Source organism: Agelaius tricolor, unplaced genomic scaffold, assembly GCF_023055355.1.
Source record: "Agelaius tricolor isolate 1412-34295 unplaced genomic scaffold, bAgeTri1.0.p SCAF_35, whole genome shotgun sequence".
In the NCBI taxonomy this organism is placed as follows: Eukaryota; Metazoa; Chordata; class Aves; order Passeriformes; family Icteridae; genus Agelaius; species Agelaius tricolor.
In genome coordinates, this window is record NW_027269295.1 from 6,088,653 (window position 1) to 6,103,517 (window position 14,865).

At 41.1% G+C, this 14,865-nt stretch overlaps 2 protein-coding genes across 2 annotated transcripts in view; one reads left to right on the forward strand and one right to left on the reverse strand.

The window, feature by feature from the left end:
* ABCC3 (ATP binding cassette subfamily C member 3) overlaps window positions 1–3,719 on the forward strand; it is a 47,675-nt gene extending 43,956 nt beyond the window's left edge. The window contains exons 28-31 of the mRNA XM_071452692.1: window positions 737–895; window positions 1,287–1,453; window positions 2,454–2,648; window positions 3,286–3,719. Coding sequence (XP_071308793.1) covers window positions 737–895; window positions 1,287–1,453; window positions 2,454–2,648; window positions 3,286–3,394 — 630 coding nt within the window. The 3' untranslated portion in view covers window positions 3,395–3,719. The remainder of the gene's footprint in view (window positions 1–736; window positions 896–1,286; window positions 1,454–2,453; window positions 2,649–3,285) is intronic.
* Window positions 3,720–5,529: 1,810 nt separating this feature from the next.
* ANKRD40 (ankyrin repeat domain 40) lies at window positions 5,530–13,490 on the reverse strand. The gene is made up of 5 exons (XM_071452880.1): window positions 13,056–13,490; window positions 10,385–10,533; window positions 8,940–9,416; window positions 7,940–8,121; window positions 5,530–6,698 (listed from the first exon to the last, which is right to left on the reverse strand). Exons 1-5 carry the CDS (start codon window positions 13,205–13,207, stop codon window positions 6,558–6,560), a joined length of 1,101 nt encoding a protein of 366 aa, XP_071308981.1. The 5' UTR covers window positions 13,208–13,490; the 3' UTR covers window positions 5,530–6,557.
* Window positions 13,491–14,865: the final 1,375 nt, after the last annotated feature.

The window sequence follows — 14,865 nt, forward strand, 5'->3', positions numbered from 1 at the left end:
TCCAGTTTATTTGGCAACAGGCTCCCATACGCCATGTAGGAGGCACCAACGCAAGTGACAAAAATTCAGTGACAAGAATGCTTTTCTGAAGCGTGCAGATGGGAAAAGGAATTCCAGCTTTTTCTTGTCTTTGACTTCCCCTGTGAAATTTTTGGCATGAAAGGAAATGACATTCTTTGCTTCCTTAATCAGGAAATTGCCTTTATTCTGGGAGATTCATTTCTTCATGCTTTGATAGAAAGTTCTGAGGTTTGCCTGCTGGAGACAGAATAATTAGCATGGGAAAGTCCTTTCCTGAACAGGCTGTTGCTAAAAAATAGAATTGCCCTTATTCTAAGCAGACAGGATGACAGCATCCTTCTGGCATGGAAATACATGTGCTTACCATGAAGTAGGAATTGCCTTAGAGAGCTTTATTTCTTGTCCTTGAGTGCCTGGACCTACCATGGGTGTCCCAAATCACCCAAAGTTATGTAGGATGGCTGTAGGCCTGTGTTATTCATTATATTCATGACATGTGATATTTATATGGAATATCATTCCAATTACAGGAATGGCAATAAGTACATCAGAGTGTACCCAGGGTTTGTAGAGAAGGATCGGACATTCTTTCTTAGATTCAGATCTTCAGTCAAACCTCTCAGAAGAACCCTGGGGGGTTGTTTGGGAGTTTTTTGTTGGGTGTTGTTTTCATCTTAACTATGTGCTTTGTTGTTAAACCTGCAATTTGTTGTAGATTGGAATTGTTGGCAGAACTGGTGCAGGGAAATCCTCCATGACGCTCTGCCTCTTTAGGATCCTGGAAGCTGTAAAAGGGGAAATTAAAATTGATGGCGTAAAAATTTCAGAAATTGGTCTCCATGACCTTCGATCAAGGCTAACAATTATTCCTCAGGTACTGTTTCTGTGTGTCACAATAAAGGACTGTTTTCTAGCAGCTTGAAAAACCCTAAATAATGGTTTATCCAAAGAGGAAAATGTTTTGTTGCACTCATAAAATTGTTTCAGAAAAACAAACTATTTATACTTTAACTGGTCCCATCCTGCCACCTTATAAGCTGGGTGATGAAAAAGGATTTAGAATAAACCATCTTTAGAGCTGCAAGTTGAGTTTGAATTGTATGATGTAAAGTATTTTCAGAGAGGATGGGATTGGGAGGTAGCCTACCTGGGATGCAATGGACACCTCAAAGCAGCAGCCTAGTACAGTACAGCTGTTTTAAGTACAGTATCTGTACTTAAAACAGCTAAAGCACTTGTCTAATGAAAATTGGTTTTATATCCAGGATCCTGTCCTCTTTTCTGGAACACTGAGGATGAACCTGGATCCATTTAATAAGTATTCAGATGAAGAAATATGGAAAGCACTTGAACTGTCTCATTTGAAGAGGTTTGTCAGCAGTCAGCCATCCATGCTTGACTATGAGTGCTCAGAGGGTGGAGAGAATCTTAGGTAAGGAATGCCTTGACTAGGACATACACTGAGCTGTCATTCAGCTGTGACAGTGGGTGACACCTGAGCACAGGCTAACATTGGTGTGTCATATCTGAAATGATTCGGGCACCTGTTTCTGTTCCAAGAAAGCCACCAATGTTCAAACGTTTGCCTCCTCTTCTGTTCCAAGAAAGCCACCAATGTTCAAACGTTTGCCTCCTCTTCTGCATCTGCCAGAAATGATCTGATTCTTCTCCCAAACCCAAATCCCATCTTGTCAGAAAGAAGTTTTAGGATTGCAGGATATTTAGGACAGGCAGCCCCTTAAACACATTTTGGTAGGCAGGGAAATGCCATGATAACATTACTGCTGTGCTGAGTAAGAGTTCTCAGCCTGACTTTAGCAATGTTTATTTTCCATTACTATTTGAAAGGCCCACGAAGACATGACTGGGGATGATAAAATGCCATTTTCTGATATGCTTCATTGGCTTCTGAGGCTGTGGTGTCACAGATTGCCTGTGATGAATGTTTGGCTCCTTCCTCATGGTGCACACACTCAGACTGAGTCTATGTTTGTGGCAAGGGAGGAAGTCTGGGTTGCTGAGATACATGTATATATTTTATTTTTTATTGTAGTAAGGACTTGCAGCCTCAAAGCATTTTCTTTTCCTTTTTATTTTCTTTTTCCTAAGTTTGCATATGCTCAGTGTTATCAGAACTATGAGTGTTTCTTAAAGCTTAGGCAGAAATATTGTCATTAGCTGCCCTGGCTTTTGTCACAGCGATAAAAGGCACATTTGGTGGCTCTGCCAGCACAGGGCCAGGCAGTAAGTGATCCTATCACTGTTAGTGTAGGTATGCTGCAGCCTGCATGTGTGAGCTATGGGGCTGACAGAACAGACAGCTTGCAAAATATTTCAGGGGGTTTTGGGTAACACTATGAGTGACCTGCTGAGCACAAGTGGCTGTAAGCAGTGGGGAGCTGGGGTCACTGAAAGGCTGTCTGTACTTGCAGTGTTGGCCAGAGGCAGCTCGTGTGCCTGGCCAGAGCTCTCCTGCGCAAAACCAGGATCCTGATCCTGGATGAAGCCACGGCTGCCATCGACCTGGAGACAGACAACCTCATCCAGATGACCATTCGGACACAGTTTGTGGACTGCACAGTGCTGACCATTGCACACAGACTGAACACAATCATGGATTACACCAGGTAAGATCTCTAAGTAGCGCGTGGTGGGCTCGTGGGTTTGCTGGGGATGTGAAGCAGCACTTCAAGGGGTCTGGTTTGTCTCTAGAGATGAACACTGGTTCTCTTGTCAGGCAGTGTGTAAGCAATGATGTGCTGTATCATCCCAGAATTTCCAGCCCTGACTTTGCCTCTGTTGGCATAGGAAACAGGTTCTATATTCAGAAACCAGAGCTGTGTAAGGGACACTACCCAGGGACACTCCTGAGACTGTCTGGAAGATTATGGAACCTTGTTAAACCAGCAGTTGCTGTAACTTCTTCACTAACAGCATGCCATTTTAATTACTTGAAAATATATTAGTATTCTTCATGAGCTTTAATCTCCTTGGCTTTCTGGAACTATAGTTTCAGTTCCAGATGCTTTTTTTCCCTCTTCTTGCCCCTGGGAGACAGTGACTGTCCTGTAACTTTTTTTGTCAAGCAGCAGCTCAGGGAGAATGTTTATCATCTATTGTGTTTTAACATGGGAAAATAATTGAGGAAAACAAAAGCAAGGCAAAGATTAGAGAAATTTGCTTTTGACACAAACAGGTACCACATTCCTTGTGAGGAATTTTCTGATACATCTTTCCCCCCACACCATCTTTTGTTTTGTACAGGGTTCTTGTTCTAGACAACGGGACCATAGCTGAATTTGACAAACCTGCAAACCTTATAGCAGCAAAGGGTATCTTCTACAGTATGGCCAAAGATGCTGGACTGGCATGAAGAGAAGACCCCTTGGGTTTTGGTTTGGTGTTTTTTTAATATTACTGACTTGCCACAAAAGTGACTTGTGAATGTACTGTAATTTACAAAACAGTTTTTGTAGTAGACTCAACTTGTGATATGTGAACAAATAATTTTACAATTATAAGGACCAGGAAGTGAATTTTACATTTTAAAATATTTTCTATATACATAAAGTATTTTATTACATGCTTTTTTCCCCAAAGAATGACAAATATTCTGCCAAGAAAATGCATGTACCACAGCACAATTATGTACTGCATTCAGGTTTGTAATTAGTAAATTATATTAATGGTACAAATTACACCTGAGTTGTGTGTTTTCTGCATAAGGATTCATAGGATTTGAAGTGAAAAGACAGGCCTAGTTAAGCTGACTCAGCGGAGTAACAATGAAATGCTGTGTAATCTCTGAGAAGTTCCAACTTCTTCCTTTCAATATTTCCCCCAGGACAAGGGAGTCCTTGGGACCTTTAGGATCTGTGTCCAGGGCAACTTTGGCATTATAAAATTCCTCTTCAGCCTAAGGAGCAACATGTATTTAAAGCTAAACCTGCAAAGAGCTTCATATAAAACATTAACTACACAGATTTTTTCCAATTCAGTAGACACAAGCTCACAGGGACACGATTGGACCAGAGGTATGAGAAGTTTGCTGTATGTCTTTGGGTAAGAAGTCACTAAGAGTAAGTCTTCACTTAAGCTGAACGTGCATGCTGAGACAGGTGTGTATTTAGTTTATCTTGTTCAACACTTAATCATCTGAAATAATGGGTGATTTGTTCTGCAGAAATAATTACCTATTTTATTATTGATAACCAGGCCTCTTCAGATAAAAGGAGGCCTGTGTTCAAACAGCATTTGCTGCTAGAATCTGCTAGAACCTCTTTTGCTTTAGTTGTTTGTGTCTTACAGTAAACACTCCAGAAAACCACCCAGCAAGAAAAAGTTCCTATGTTTTACCAGAAGGAAAGTGCAGAAAAATTTTGAGAAGACAAAAATAATAATTTGTTAATTCTTACAAATTATACTTCTTAAATAGAAACCCAAATCTGCCGCCAAGCATTTATTAGACATTAACATTTCATATTTCAGAGCACAAAGTAATGAATTATTTATCACACACAGAATGTAATGGTTATACACTGATGAGATTGGGGAGTGTTAATAGTATCTTCCTGGTATAAACTGCACAAGGTATAAAAATATTCCTGGGAATGCATATATAGGGAACAGCACAAGTGCAAGTTTGCTGTCGAAGAGATGAGCTTTTCTTTAAGGGGGGTCTTACTGGTTAACCCTGAATCCTCCTGGATTCAGCCAATGCCTGAACCATCCTGTGCTGGGGAGAAGGCAGCAGCCAGAGTGACATGAGGAATGACAATTTTATTATTCTATTACAGAGAACTTAATATTCCACCAACAATCTGGTATAAAAACAGATATTGTCAATGACTGGGACTATGTTTGACCTCTGGCACTTTGCAGAAGAGGCTTTTTCAGTCTGATAAAACCTTCTGTATTCACCTGGGGAGACTGAGCTTCAGTGTGGTGACTGGGCACAAAGAGAATTCAGGTGTTAGCAGGGATCTGTGCTGGCAGCTGAGCCCCGGCCTGGTGCCTGACGGCAGGTTGGGAGCTCCCTCTGGTGTGCTCAGTCCCTGTGCTCCAAGCGCTCCCGCCGGCTGAGAGCAGCGAGCCTTGGGGGGCGCTCTGGGGACAGTTCCCACTGGACTGGCGGTGACACAGGCAGCTGCTGACTCTTACCTGCCGCAGCCCCCAGGACAGGTGGAGGCTGGGCTTGGTCCCCAGCCCAGGACTGCCCCAGCAGCTGCGTGGACACTGCACAGCCTTCTCAGACTCTGAACTCCGAGAGAAGACAAAAGATAAATTCCTTTGGCAGCTGTAGTTTCCAAAGAAATTGGGGGGAAGGTGAAGAAACAGGAAAACTCAGACCAGTTTGGTACATTCTATTTGCCTATCTCATACTTTAGTTTATTCATCTAATCCATAGCACTTGCTTTTCATGTGGCCTAGCAGAGTAGAACTCTTCCTCAATACCAAGTGACTAAATACTAAAATCCTAAAAAAATCAGATAAAATTCAGCTCTTAAATACTTTTCAATTTCTTTATTCAAGAATTTCACAGCAAAGTAGTCAAAGTCTGAATTTTAAGTAACTGTGATTCTTTTCAGTAAACTGCATGGCTAAACACAAGTCACAGTGAAAAAAGAAAATACATTGCATAGGAACATCAAGTTTGGCTATCAGCCCAGAAAACCCTGGGTACTTCACTAGTTTGTTTTTACACAGGTAACTTTATAGGTTCAAGATGCAATTTTTCTCAGGAATGTAGAGGTCAAAGGAAAATAAAATTACATTGTATGTGCTTTTAAAAGGGGAAATAAAATCAGCATTGAAGAAATGTCAATACAGTAACAAAAATAGTATATTTAATTGCACATGTCATTACACGTCAATTGCTCATGTATATATTAACAGACAACAGGGAATACGTTCCCTAAAAGGTATTTTGGTTGAGAGCATATTTATTATTTGGACAATTACTGTCACTTTTATTTTCAACCTGAGGAATAGGGAAAAGTGTAAACAAGGATTAAGAAATCACTATAAGTCACTTGCTAGAATTTAAACTTGACATAGTTTTGTGCTTCCACAGATGTAAACCCTTCTGGTTTTTTTCCCTCTAAGTAAAATAGGACTTAATAAACATGATCTAAAAAGAGAATATTGATGGTAATGGACTCAGTAGAAATATTAAATCAGCTTCATGGCAGGTTCTTTAGCTTGAGTACCTCTGCTATTTTATAGCAAACAAATTATTAGAACAGCTTAAGGTAAGCCTTTCCCTGAGAGCTGCTAACTCTGCAGTATTTAATTATCTTTTGGTAAGGAAGTGTTACATTAACAGATAGTTCTACCAATACTTCCTGTGCATTGAGCTACTTTTATACCAGACTCACTGTTCTTAGATTAACTAGGAGCTTTAAATGTACATAACCACTTCAGTTTATTTCACAGTTAACAAAATAGATTTTTTTCACATCATTAGCCCTTATAGGTACTGTTTTTCAAACATAATTGTAAAACAAAAGATAAAAATACTTTGTTTTATTCCTTAATTAGTACGTAAGTTCTGATGCCTTCTTGTTATACCCACTCTGTTCAGAAAGTGTTGGGACTCTGAAAAGTGAGTTTTTGTCACTTACTGTTAGAACAAGCTCCAGTTCTTGGAAATCCTGTAGCCTTGCAACGTCCTTGTCCTTTAAACAAATACAATAAGGAGTTAGGTGATAGTGTCTTTTAATTTTGCAGAGGTAAGTTAAAATATTAAGCTCACACTAACACAAGGTATGTATTTATTTGTAACTATGACAGTTCTTTACAGTGAACTGGAAAGCAAATATCCTGTTGCATCTTGTATTTACTCTGGGATCATATTCAACTATTCCCTTAAGTCTATTTTTAGAAGGAATGCAACACTGACAGTGAGTGCAAGTGATGAGTAGGATAACACTTGCAAGATCTACTGCATGGCACCCAAATCCTTTTTTTTTTCCTCCTTGCTAATTCTTAGCATGAATTAGCAAGCTGATGAATTGATGCTTGCATCTACCCAAGGAGGTCCTGCATGTGGGCCTTCATGGCCTGCATGGCTTTCTTCAGGGCTACCCAGCAAGGCCAGCTCTGAGCCCCTGCAGCAGTTCTCTGCTGCCAACAGCAGTACACAGAGTCAGGTTTGTGTCGCTGCAGGAACAGTAGGGGTCCTGAAGTGCTACCAGAGAGCCTGAAGTGATTGGAGATGAAAATAAAAAGTTCTTTCAACAATAACTAAAGTTGGAAAGTGACAGAATTGCTTATGTATTTTTTTTTTCTCCACTTTTTGACTAACACAGAGTAAGACATCCTAAAGTCAGTGAAGATGCAGCAGAGTGAAGTATGTTAATCTATTCCTAATCAGATTTGCCCCATGAGTGATGCCAACAATACTCTATAAGGATTTGAGAGTGAAAGAAAGGTCCGTGGTGAGTTGGTAAAACAGGTCAACAGGTCCTTTCTCTGTTGGCTACAGGATAAATGTTACTAAAGGAAGGACAGTTATGTTCAGAGTAACCCTGAAAAACACCTATGTGCAAGGACTGCAGCCAGGCCTTGCTGAACTCACAGAGCTTGGTTGAGATCTGCAGGCCTTTAAAATGCTGTTGGCAGCTCACAGTGGTGTTGTGTTATACTGAATTTTACAACAGAGGCATAGAATCGGGTATTAACTGGGTCCAGCACCAAATGGTTATGAAAGGAGGTGATCAAGAAATTTGAGAACCGTTTTACTGAAGAAATCCCAAACAAGTGCTGAGTGTTGCAAGTTGAGCAGAGATTTTTCATTTTTGATTGGGTTTTTTTTCCAACATGGGCCTATGCAGGTGACCAACAAATTATTCCTTTATACCAGTAACCTAAAAATCTCTTTTCTAAGTTGCTGCACTTCAAAAGGTAGAGCTCTTACCTTTCTTAACATTGTATTTGGTAATTTTCTGATCTTCTGGACATGCTCAGGGTTCACACCCAGCTCATGGCAACTCACTCGGAGCAGCTCCTTGTATGTCAGTTCTTGTCTGTCCAGTTCAATTTCAATGAAGTCATTTTCTCTAAGATTAGGGGTTTGTATTCTCACTTTAAGCACCAGTTCTATTAGAAATAAAAAGTCACATTAATAGGTAGAGGTATAAAGAAATTGGAAACAATGTCTCTATAACAACCTCCAGGTATTTCTATGTTCATTAATGTAATTTGTGTCACTGGTAAGAATACATGAATACTCAGAAACCAAACCCTGGAATTGTATGACCACAGTTTTAATTAGATTGATTTTCATCAAACTATATGAAAAAATCATAGCAAATCTAATGCAATACATGTGTGCATGTCTGAACCATTGCATGAATACTCTTTAATTGATTTAAGCTGATTTAACAGCAGCTTGTACTGGTTATCAATTTCCTGAGCAATCCAAGATTGCTTTTATTGGTATTTCTTGCTCTCAGTTTACTTTGCTTTGCTACCCCAGGGTATCAGAATGCCTTTTACTTGAAGAACAAAATTATTAACGGTAACTGGAATTCCAGGTTTCCCTCTCTGGGTAGGCAAGTTTCCCTGCAGAACAGGCAGATCCTAGAACAGGTCAGTGCAAACTGAGCCATGTGAAGCTCTCTTGAGTTCACTAGCTTCTTGCTCATGATCTGTATTTGCAGCTTGGACTATGCTATTTAGAGAATTAGGTTACCCTGGTGTCTGTGTGCTTTTGTAGCAATTGAGACAGCAAATTTTACATGAATACTTTAATAACAGTTCTAGCAGAAACAGCATATCTCCCTACTTCGTTCCCTTCAAATGTTTCCTAAATGCCTAAGCACGGCAATCTGAAAGTCTCTGGAAACACATGATTAGTCTGCACTGCCCATGTGTCAGAAGATCAACACAAAGCCAGAAGAGATTTTTGGTATTACCTTGCATGTTGAGTGGAAAAGCTCCTGTGAAGAAAACAGGCTGAAAGGCTGGCACAGGTCCCATGCAGGAGCTGTTCCCTTGCTGGGGTAGGGACTGGTTGGATCCTGCTGGCAAAGAGGGACTTCTGCCCCAAGACACTGACCCCTGGTAAACAGGAGCTCTCTGGAGGACAGGATTTGGGTGTGATGGCCCAGCAGACCCTTGAGGCAGGGGTGGGATGTCCCTGTTGGAAGGAGCCTCAGGAGCAGCGTTCCCAGGCTGCAACAGTGCTCGTGCTCGTCCACAGGCGTCCGAGTCGGGTACAGATGGAGGGTTGGTGTCTTGTCGTTCCAAGTGTGAGAGATTCCCATTCAGGGGAGGATCTGGAATGCTGGTACTCAAGGTGTTGTAAACATATGGGAAAGGTGGGTTAGCCAGGTAATTGGGGATGATTGGCAGATCTGAATCTTGCTCTAAGTCTGGAAGTTCATCTTCCACTGTAAAACAAACCAAACAACATTCTCCAAGACTGATTTTGGGTTTATTTTTTTTGGGAATGCAGTGTTAAAAGCATCACAGGTTAAAGATGCATCAGGAAGCACCATGTCTTTTTTTCACACAATAAACAGAATACTCAGGTGTTGCCATACAGACATAAAAGCTGAGTCTGAGTCTAATAATTCTGGGGGTGCTAATTCCTTCTAAACGCTGCAGTACTTCTGTTTTGGCTTGTTTTAATCTGTACAGAATATTGTAACATGGTCTCTGGGGGAATAATGCTGTCATCTTCATAATGTTGCAGGCAACGAAAAACAAAGGGTCATATTGTTTGATATTAAGGTAGAGTATAAAGGGAACATGCAGTACTGGGAGAGCTGCAGGACTACCCATTCAACGGCTGGAAGAGACAACAGTGAAAACAAAACCAGACACGGAAGTACACAGGAGAGACAAGACGTTGTTAATCAGCCGCATTTCAAATTACTTATCACCTCCAGCAGCAAAGCCTGCTCTATTCCAGCAGTTACAGAGCATGATAGAGATGCTCTACTGATGTCTTTTAATGAGCCATTTATCTGGGATGCTAATTTTCAATTTATCCAACACAGAACATGAGGGAAATCAGGTGTTGCTCATAGAAGATCTTCCTACAGATATTTTTCTCCTGCTGTCCTTCTGAAAACTGGAAACTGCATCTACCTGGCACACAGCATTCCTGAAAATATAGTTTTTCTAAATTTCCAGTGTTTTGAAAAAAGTTTGGCTAGCTGAGTATGGAATTTATTGGTAATCTCCTTTACTTAAAACTTTGTTTTCTTATCATATAAACACTCTAGAAAGCAAGTCCAAATACTAAAATCCAAACACAATACCTTCACATGCAAAACAAAGATTGGAGTACACATGCTTTGAACACCCTTTTGCCAATCTTTGATGATCATATGGCACAGTCACTGTAGGTTACCTCCCAACATCTTCCTGATCTCTCTCTTGGATGTTAACTGGGCTGGCCTCTCCCCTTTCTTTGTCAGGATGTCCTTGTCAGCCCCAGCACGCAGCAGATAAGCCACGACTGCCACATGGTTCCGCTTGCAGGCCCAGTGCAAACAAGTCCTGCACATGGAAAACCCAAACACTGTGTCAAATCCTGAGTTATGGCAGATTTGTTTCCACTCATTCTTGCTGCCTATAAGAACACTTTACGTACATGTAAAATAGGTTTGAGTTGCTAACTTCACTAGAAATTTGCCCTGGACTGGGAGTCTGCAATGGCACCTGCTGATGCCATTTTCTCTTTGCTCCAATGCTCTTTACTGCAATAGTATTTTCAAATGTCAGGATCTTTTCAATTTATCATTTCTTAGGGTACAGACTTTAGGCTACTGGAAAAATAAGTATGAAAGTAAGGTTTGTGTATGATATTTTAATCTTTGAAAGAATCAGCTGTACTTAGAATACTTGTGTTTGTGTATATGTGATCTATTACTGGTATCTCCCTAGGATATGTACTCTTTAATTAATGCTGCCAGCATGACTACCTGCACTTTCTGGCAAGTAAATTTCATTTAAAATACTGTAAGCATTATTTCTAAGAACAGTTCTTTGCCCAGTTGCCATTTGCTGTATCAGCAATTACTTTGCTTAGATCTGCAGACAACTAATTTTCTGCAATCTGTAAGTGATGCACAGAACTAATCCCTTTTCTGCATTTTCAAATTATTGTTTGCAGTTTCTGACTAGAGAAACGTATTAAGGAAACATAAAAGCTGCTTAGTACTCAGATCTTATTTAATGTATGTATTAAGTACTTAAAGACTCACACATTAACTTGCGATAGAGTTGTACCATTCTTTCCTACCCCATGTTCTAGTGATATTTGACCCTTCTCTAGCTTTTATATTTTAATTCTCTAGCTCCAGCTAAAGGAAATTCTTCAGGAAAATGAATATGCTCAACCCTTCTCCAAGTTTGCTTATTTATTTTTTAAGAATTACATAAAATAAAGCAGAGATAAATAAACTTAGAAGGGAAAAACCTTTCAATTGAAAGTTTTCAAAAAGCTTTTTCAACTTTGGGTGGTTTGGTTTGGTTTGGTTTGGTTTGGTTTGGTTTGGTTTGGTAGGGTTTTTTTACAGAAAGAGACTGCAAAGTCAGACAGGGCGGTATTTGCATTTAGAACAAAATTTGCTGGTTTAGTTTTTAGAGAAGATATGTAAAGCTCAACAGCACAGCCTCATTTTGGGATTCATCCTGGCCATTCCATATGGCCTGTGCAGAGAGGAACCATCTACCCACGGACTTGGTACTCAGCACCTCTAAGAATCATACATAGTAAGAAGCTCACTGCAAAAATTTTAATTGTACAAACTTAAACAATAATGAGGATCCATTTATTGCCATGGTTAAAAACTACCAGATCATTATTTTTAAAAATAATTAATTTTATTACAAGACTTATTTCATCAATTCCAGTTTTAGACACAAACTCATTCTGATGACAGGCTGGTTTTTATCTCACTCACTAAGATAATTCAGCATCCTTTGACTCAGTAACTTTATATTTTTACAAGCTTTAATTTTAATCAGTTTAAAGTTCAAGTTGTTAAGTGTTCCATGCTTCTCAAAACTGCTGATTGAACTTTCATCTTTAAAAGTCTTGCTCCTTTCCTAATTTTGTTTTTCCTATTTTTAATTATAATGTCATAGAATCCTAGAATGGTTTGAGTTGTAAGGGACCTTAAAGTTCATCTCATTCCACCCCCTGCAGAGGCAGGGACACTTTCCACTCTCCCAGGTTGCTCCAAGCCCTGTCCAACCCAGCCTTGAACATTTCCAGGACAGGAGCAGCCAGTTTCTCTGGGCTTCCCCACACTCACAGGGAAGAATTTCTTCCTTACATATAATCTAAGTCTCTCTTCTTTTAATTTAAAACTGTTCCCCCTTGTCTTATAACTATCTGTCCGTGTAAAAAGTTGTTTCCCCTTTTTTTTATATTTTCAAGCATGAAACAACACAGTAAATACAGGCTGAATTGAGCCTGCAGAAAACAGTCTCCAAAAATGCTGAGCATTCCCTCTAAAATCTTCCTTCAAATAAAATTATGTGTGTGTTTATGTCTACAGTGTTACTTGTACAAGTGTGTATTAAAGAGCAGCCTTCTCTTTAATGTCCTCAGGTGGATCTAAACGACATGCCAAATCCCGAAGTGTTTGTATACATCGCTGGAACAAGTTCCCTGCTTGAAAGAGAAAGTAATTTTCAAACTTGAGTTAATAATAAATATTTCTGTTTAGGCAAGATCATGTAAAGCTGAGGTCTGTGTTCTGACAGACCACACCGTCTCAGGCTGGGGAAAAAGAAATCAAAACCAACACTACAAAGTAAGTCTACAATGACCTGGAGAAGGGGCAGACAGGGCAGGAGGTGGAGCGGGGACGCGTGTTTGTGACCCTGGTTATCCTCTCTGGAATAGGGACAGATCCATAGCAGAGTATTCGGAGGCGGATCGACCTTTTCCTTCCTCCTCAATTCAGCCCGCCTCGCCTTTCACGTGCGGAGCGAATCGACAGCAGCCTCAGCACGGGACCGCCCGGGCCGAGCTCCCCGAGAGACTGGGTTCGGGGGGGCGCCCTTACCATCCGTTGACTTCGTTCTGGGAGTTGAGGCCGACCCCCAGCTCCACGAGCCGCCGCACCTCCTCCGCGTCGCCGAGCGCCGCCGCCTCCCTTAGCCGCTCCTGCCGCTCCCGCTCCGCCATCTCCCCGCAGCCGCCGCCCGCCTCCCGCATCGCCTGCCGCACTCCCGCGGCCGCGCCGCGCCTCCGCTGCTACCCCCGCCGTGCTCCGGCGCGGGGGACACTATTGCCGGTGACAACCCGGCCCCGACAGCCGGTTCCGGGGCGCGGCCGCTGCCCGGGGACGGGCCAGACGGGGCAGCCCCGGGTAAATGTTGTTTAAATGACATACAAACGCATCGTTATGTGCTGTCTCTTGCTCTGCTGATTGTTTTTGCGGGCTCTCGATTTATCATAGAGTGAATTATGGAATCATCGAGTATTAAGTGTTGGGAGGGACCTTAAGATCATCTCGTTCCACCCCCCCACCCCCCTTCCACGGGCAGGGACACTTTTCACTACACCTGGTTATTTAGAGGCCCCATCCAGCCTGGTATTGGACACTTCTAGAGGTGGGCCATATTTCTAGCTCACTGAGTGTCTGTGGTAATTTAATTAAGATTAATTTTATACAGTGGTTTTACTCAAGGAAAGAAGAACTTTATTATAACCACTGTTGTGCAAAAACCTTCTGCTAAAGAGGCTAAATAGAGGGATTCAGAAAAACTGGATTTGCCTGGTAACTGCATGAGGAGGTACTGAAGAGATTTTTAAGATTATGATGATTTGGGTTGGGAAGGAACATAACACTCATCCCATTCCAACCTCCTGCCATGGGCAGGGACAACTTCCACTAGACCAGGTTGCTCCAAGCCCTATCCAGCCTGGCCTCGAACACTTACAGAGATGGGGCACACTCTTGTCCTGCAGAGGAAACTCTTATCTTCTTTGTGCATTCTCAGCAGTCAAAGAATCCCTAAAAAACGTAAGTAAAATAAAGATCACTATCTGTCTGCAAAGCAACTGGAAAGATTACAGGTAATTCCTGCCATTTTCATGGTTTGGTTTGAAAAGCTGTTTTTTGTCATCATGGATTTGTCCTAATCCAAGTTACAGAGCGGTCAGTAAAAACTTTACCACTATGAAAAGTCAAAATAATAATTTCAAACTTCACTCAGACTTTTGTATTCCAGGTTGCTCTGTGCAGCCGTGGAAGCATGCCAAGGAATTCTGAGTAGCTGGTCTCCAGTGTACCTGTTTGCTTCCTCAATGCAATCAGAACATTACAAAGAAACTGAAACAGCCCAAGTTCTGCCCCAATTCCCAGCATTAGCACCCCACCTTCCCTCCCATCCCCAAACCCAGACTGCAGGATATTGACTGAAAGTTCATACCATAACTTGTGCTACATTGATTTCAATCACACTGTTTCAACCGTTCCATTGGGTTCTTAAATCATTTCAAGCTGCAAAGCTTGAAAGAAGTTCATGGTGCCTCATAGTGCTGCATTAGGGAGACATTTCCAAAAGGAAACTCCTCAGGTAACAACTGGTGCTTGCATGAAGCCCTCAGTGATGCTGAACAAAGTTGCTGTCAGTCTAAGCTGCTTTTACAGCATCAGCATGAACATTGGCTTCAAGCTTTTAAAAAAATATGACATAATTAAAATTTTAATTAGTTGCGTGTACTTAGGACATTCAAAATTATGTCGAGCAATTGTAAAATAGTTGACAATTGCTATGTGAAATTCAGTATATATCAAGAACAAAGTCACATCTAGAAAAGAAAACAAAGTAGGCTGCTTCCAAGGTCAAAGACTAAGATTTTTGTTT

Excerpts from the sequence above, each read along its gene's own strand:
- ANKRD40 (XM_071452880.1), bottom strand. The coding sequence starts at position 13,207 with ATGCGGGAGGCGGGCGGCGGCTGCGGGGAGATGGCGGAGCGGGAGCGG. Across the intron at positions 9,417-10,384 it reads GATCAGGAAGATGTTGGGAG|TGGAAGATGAACTTCCAGAC; the intron begins GTAACCTACAGT and ends TTTGTTTTACAG. Across the intron at positions 6,699-7,939 it reads CAAATACAATGTTAAGAAAG|GACAAGGACGTTGCAAGGCT; the intron begins GTAAGAGCTCTA and ends ATTTGTTTAAAG.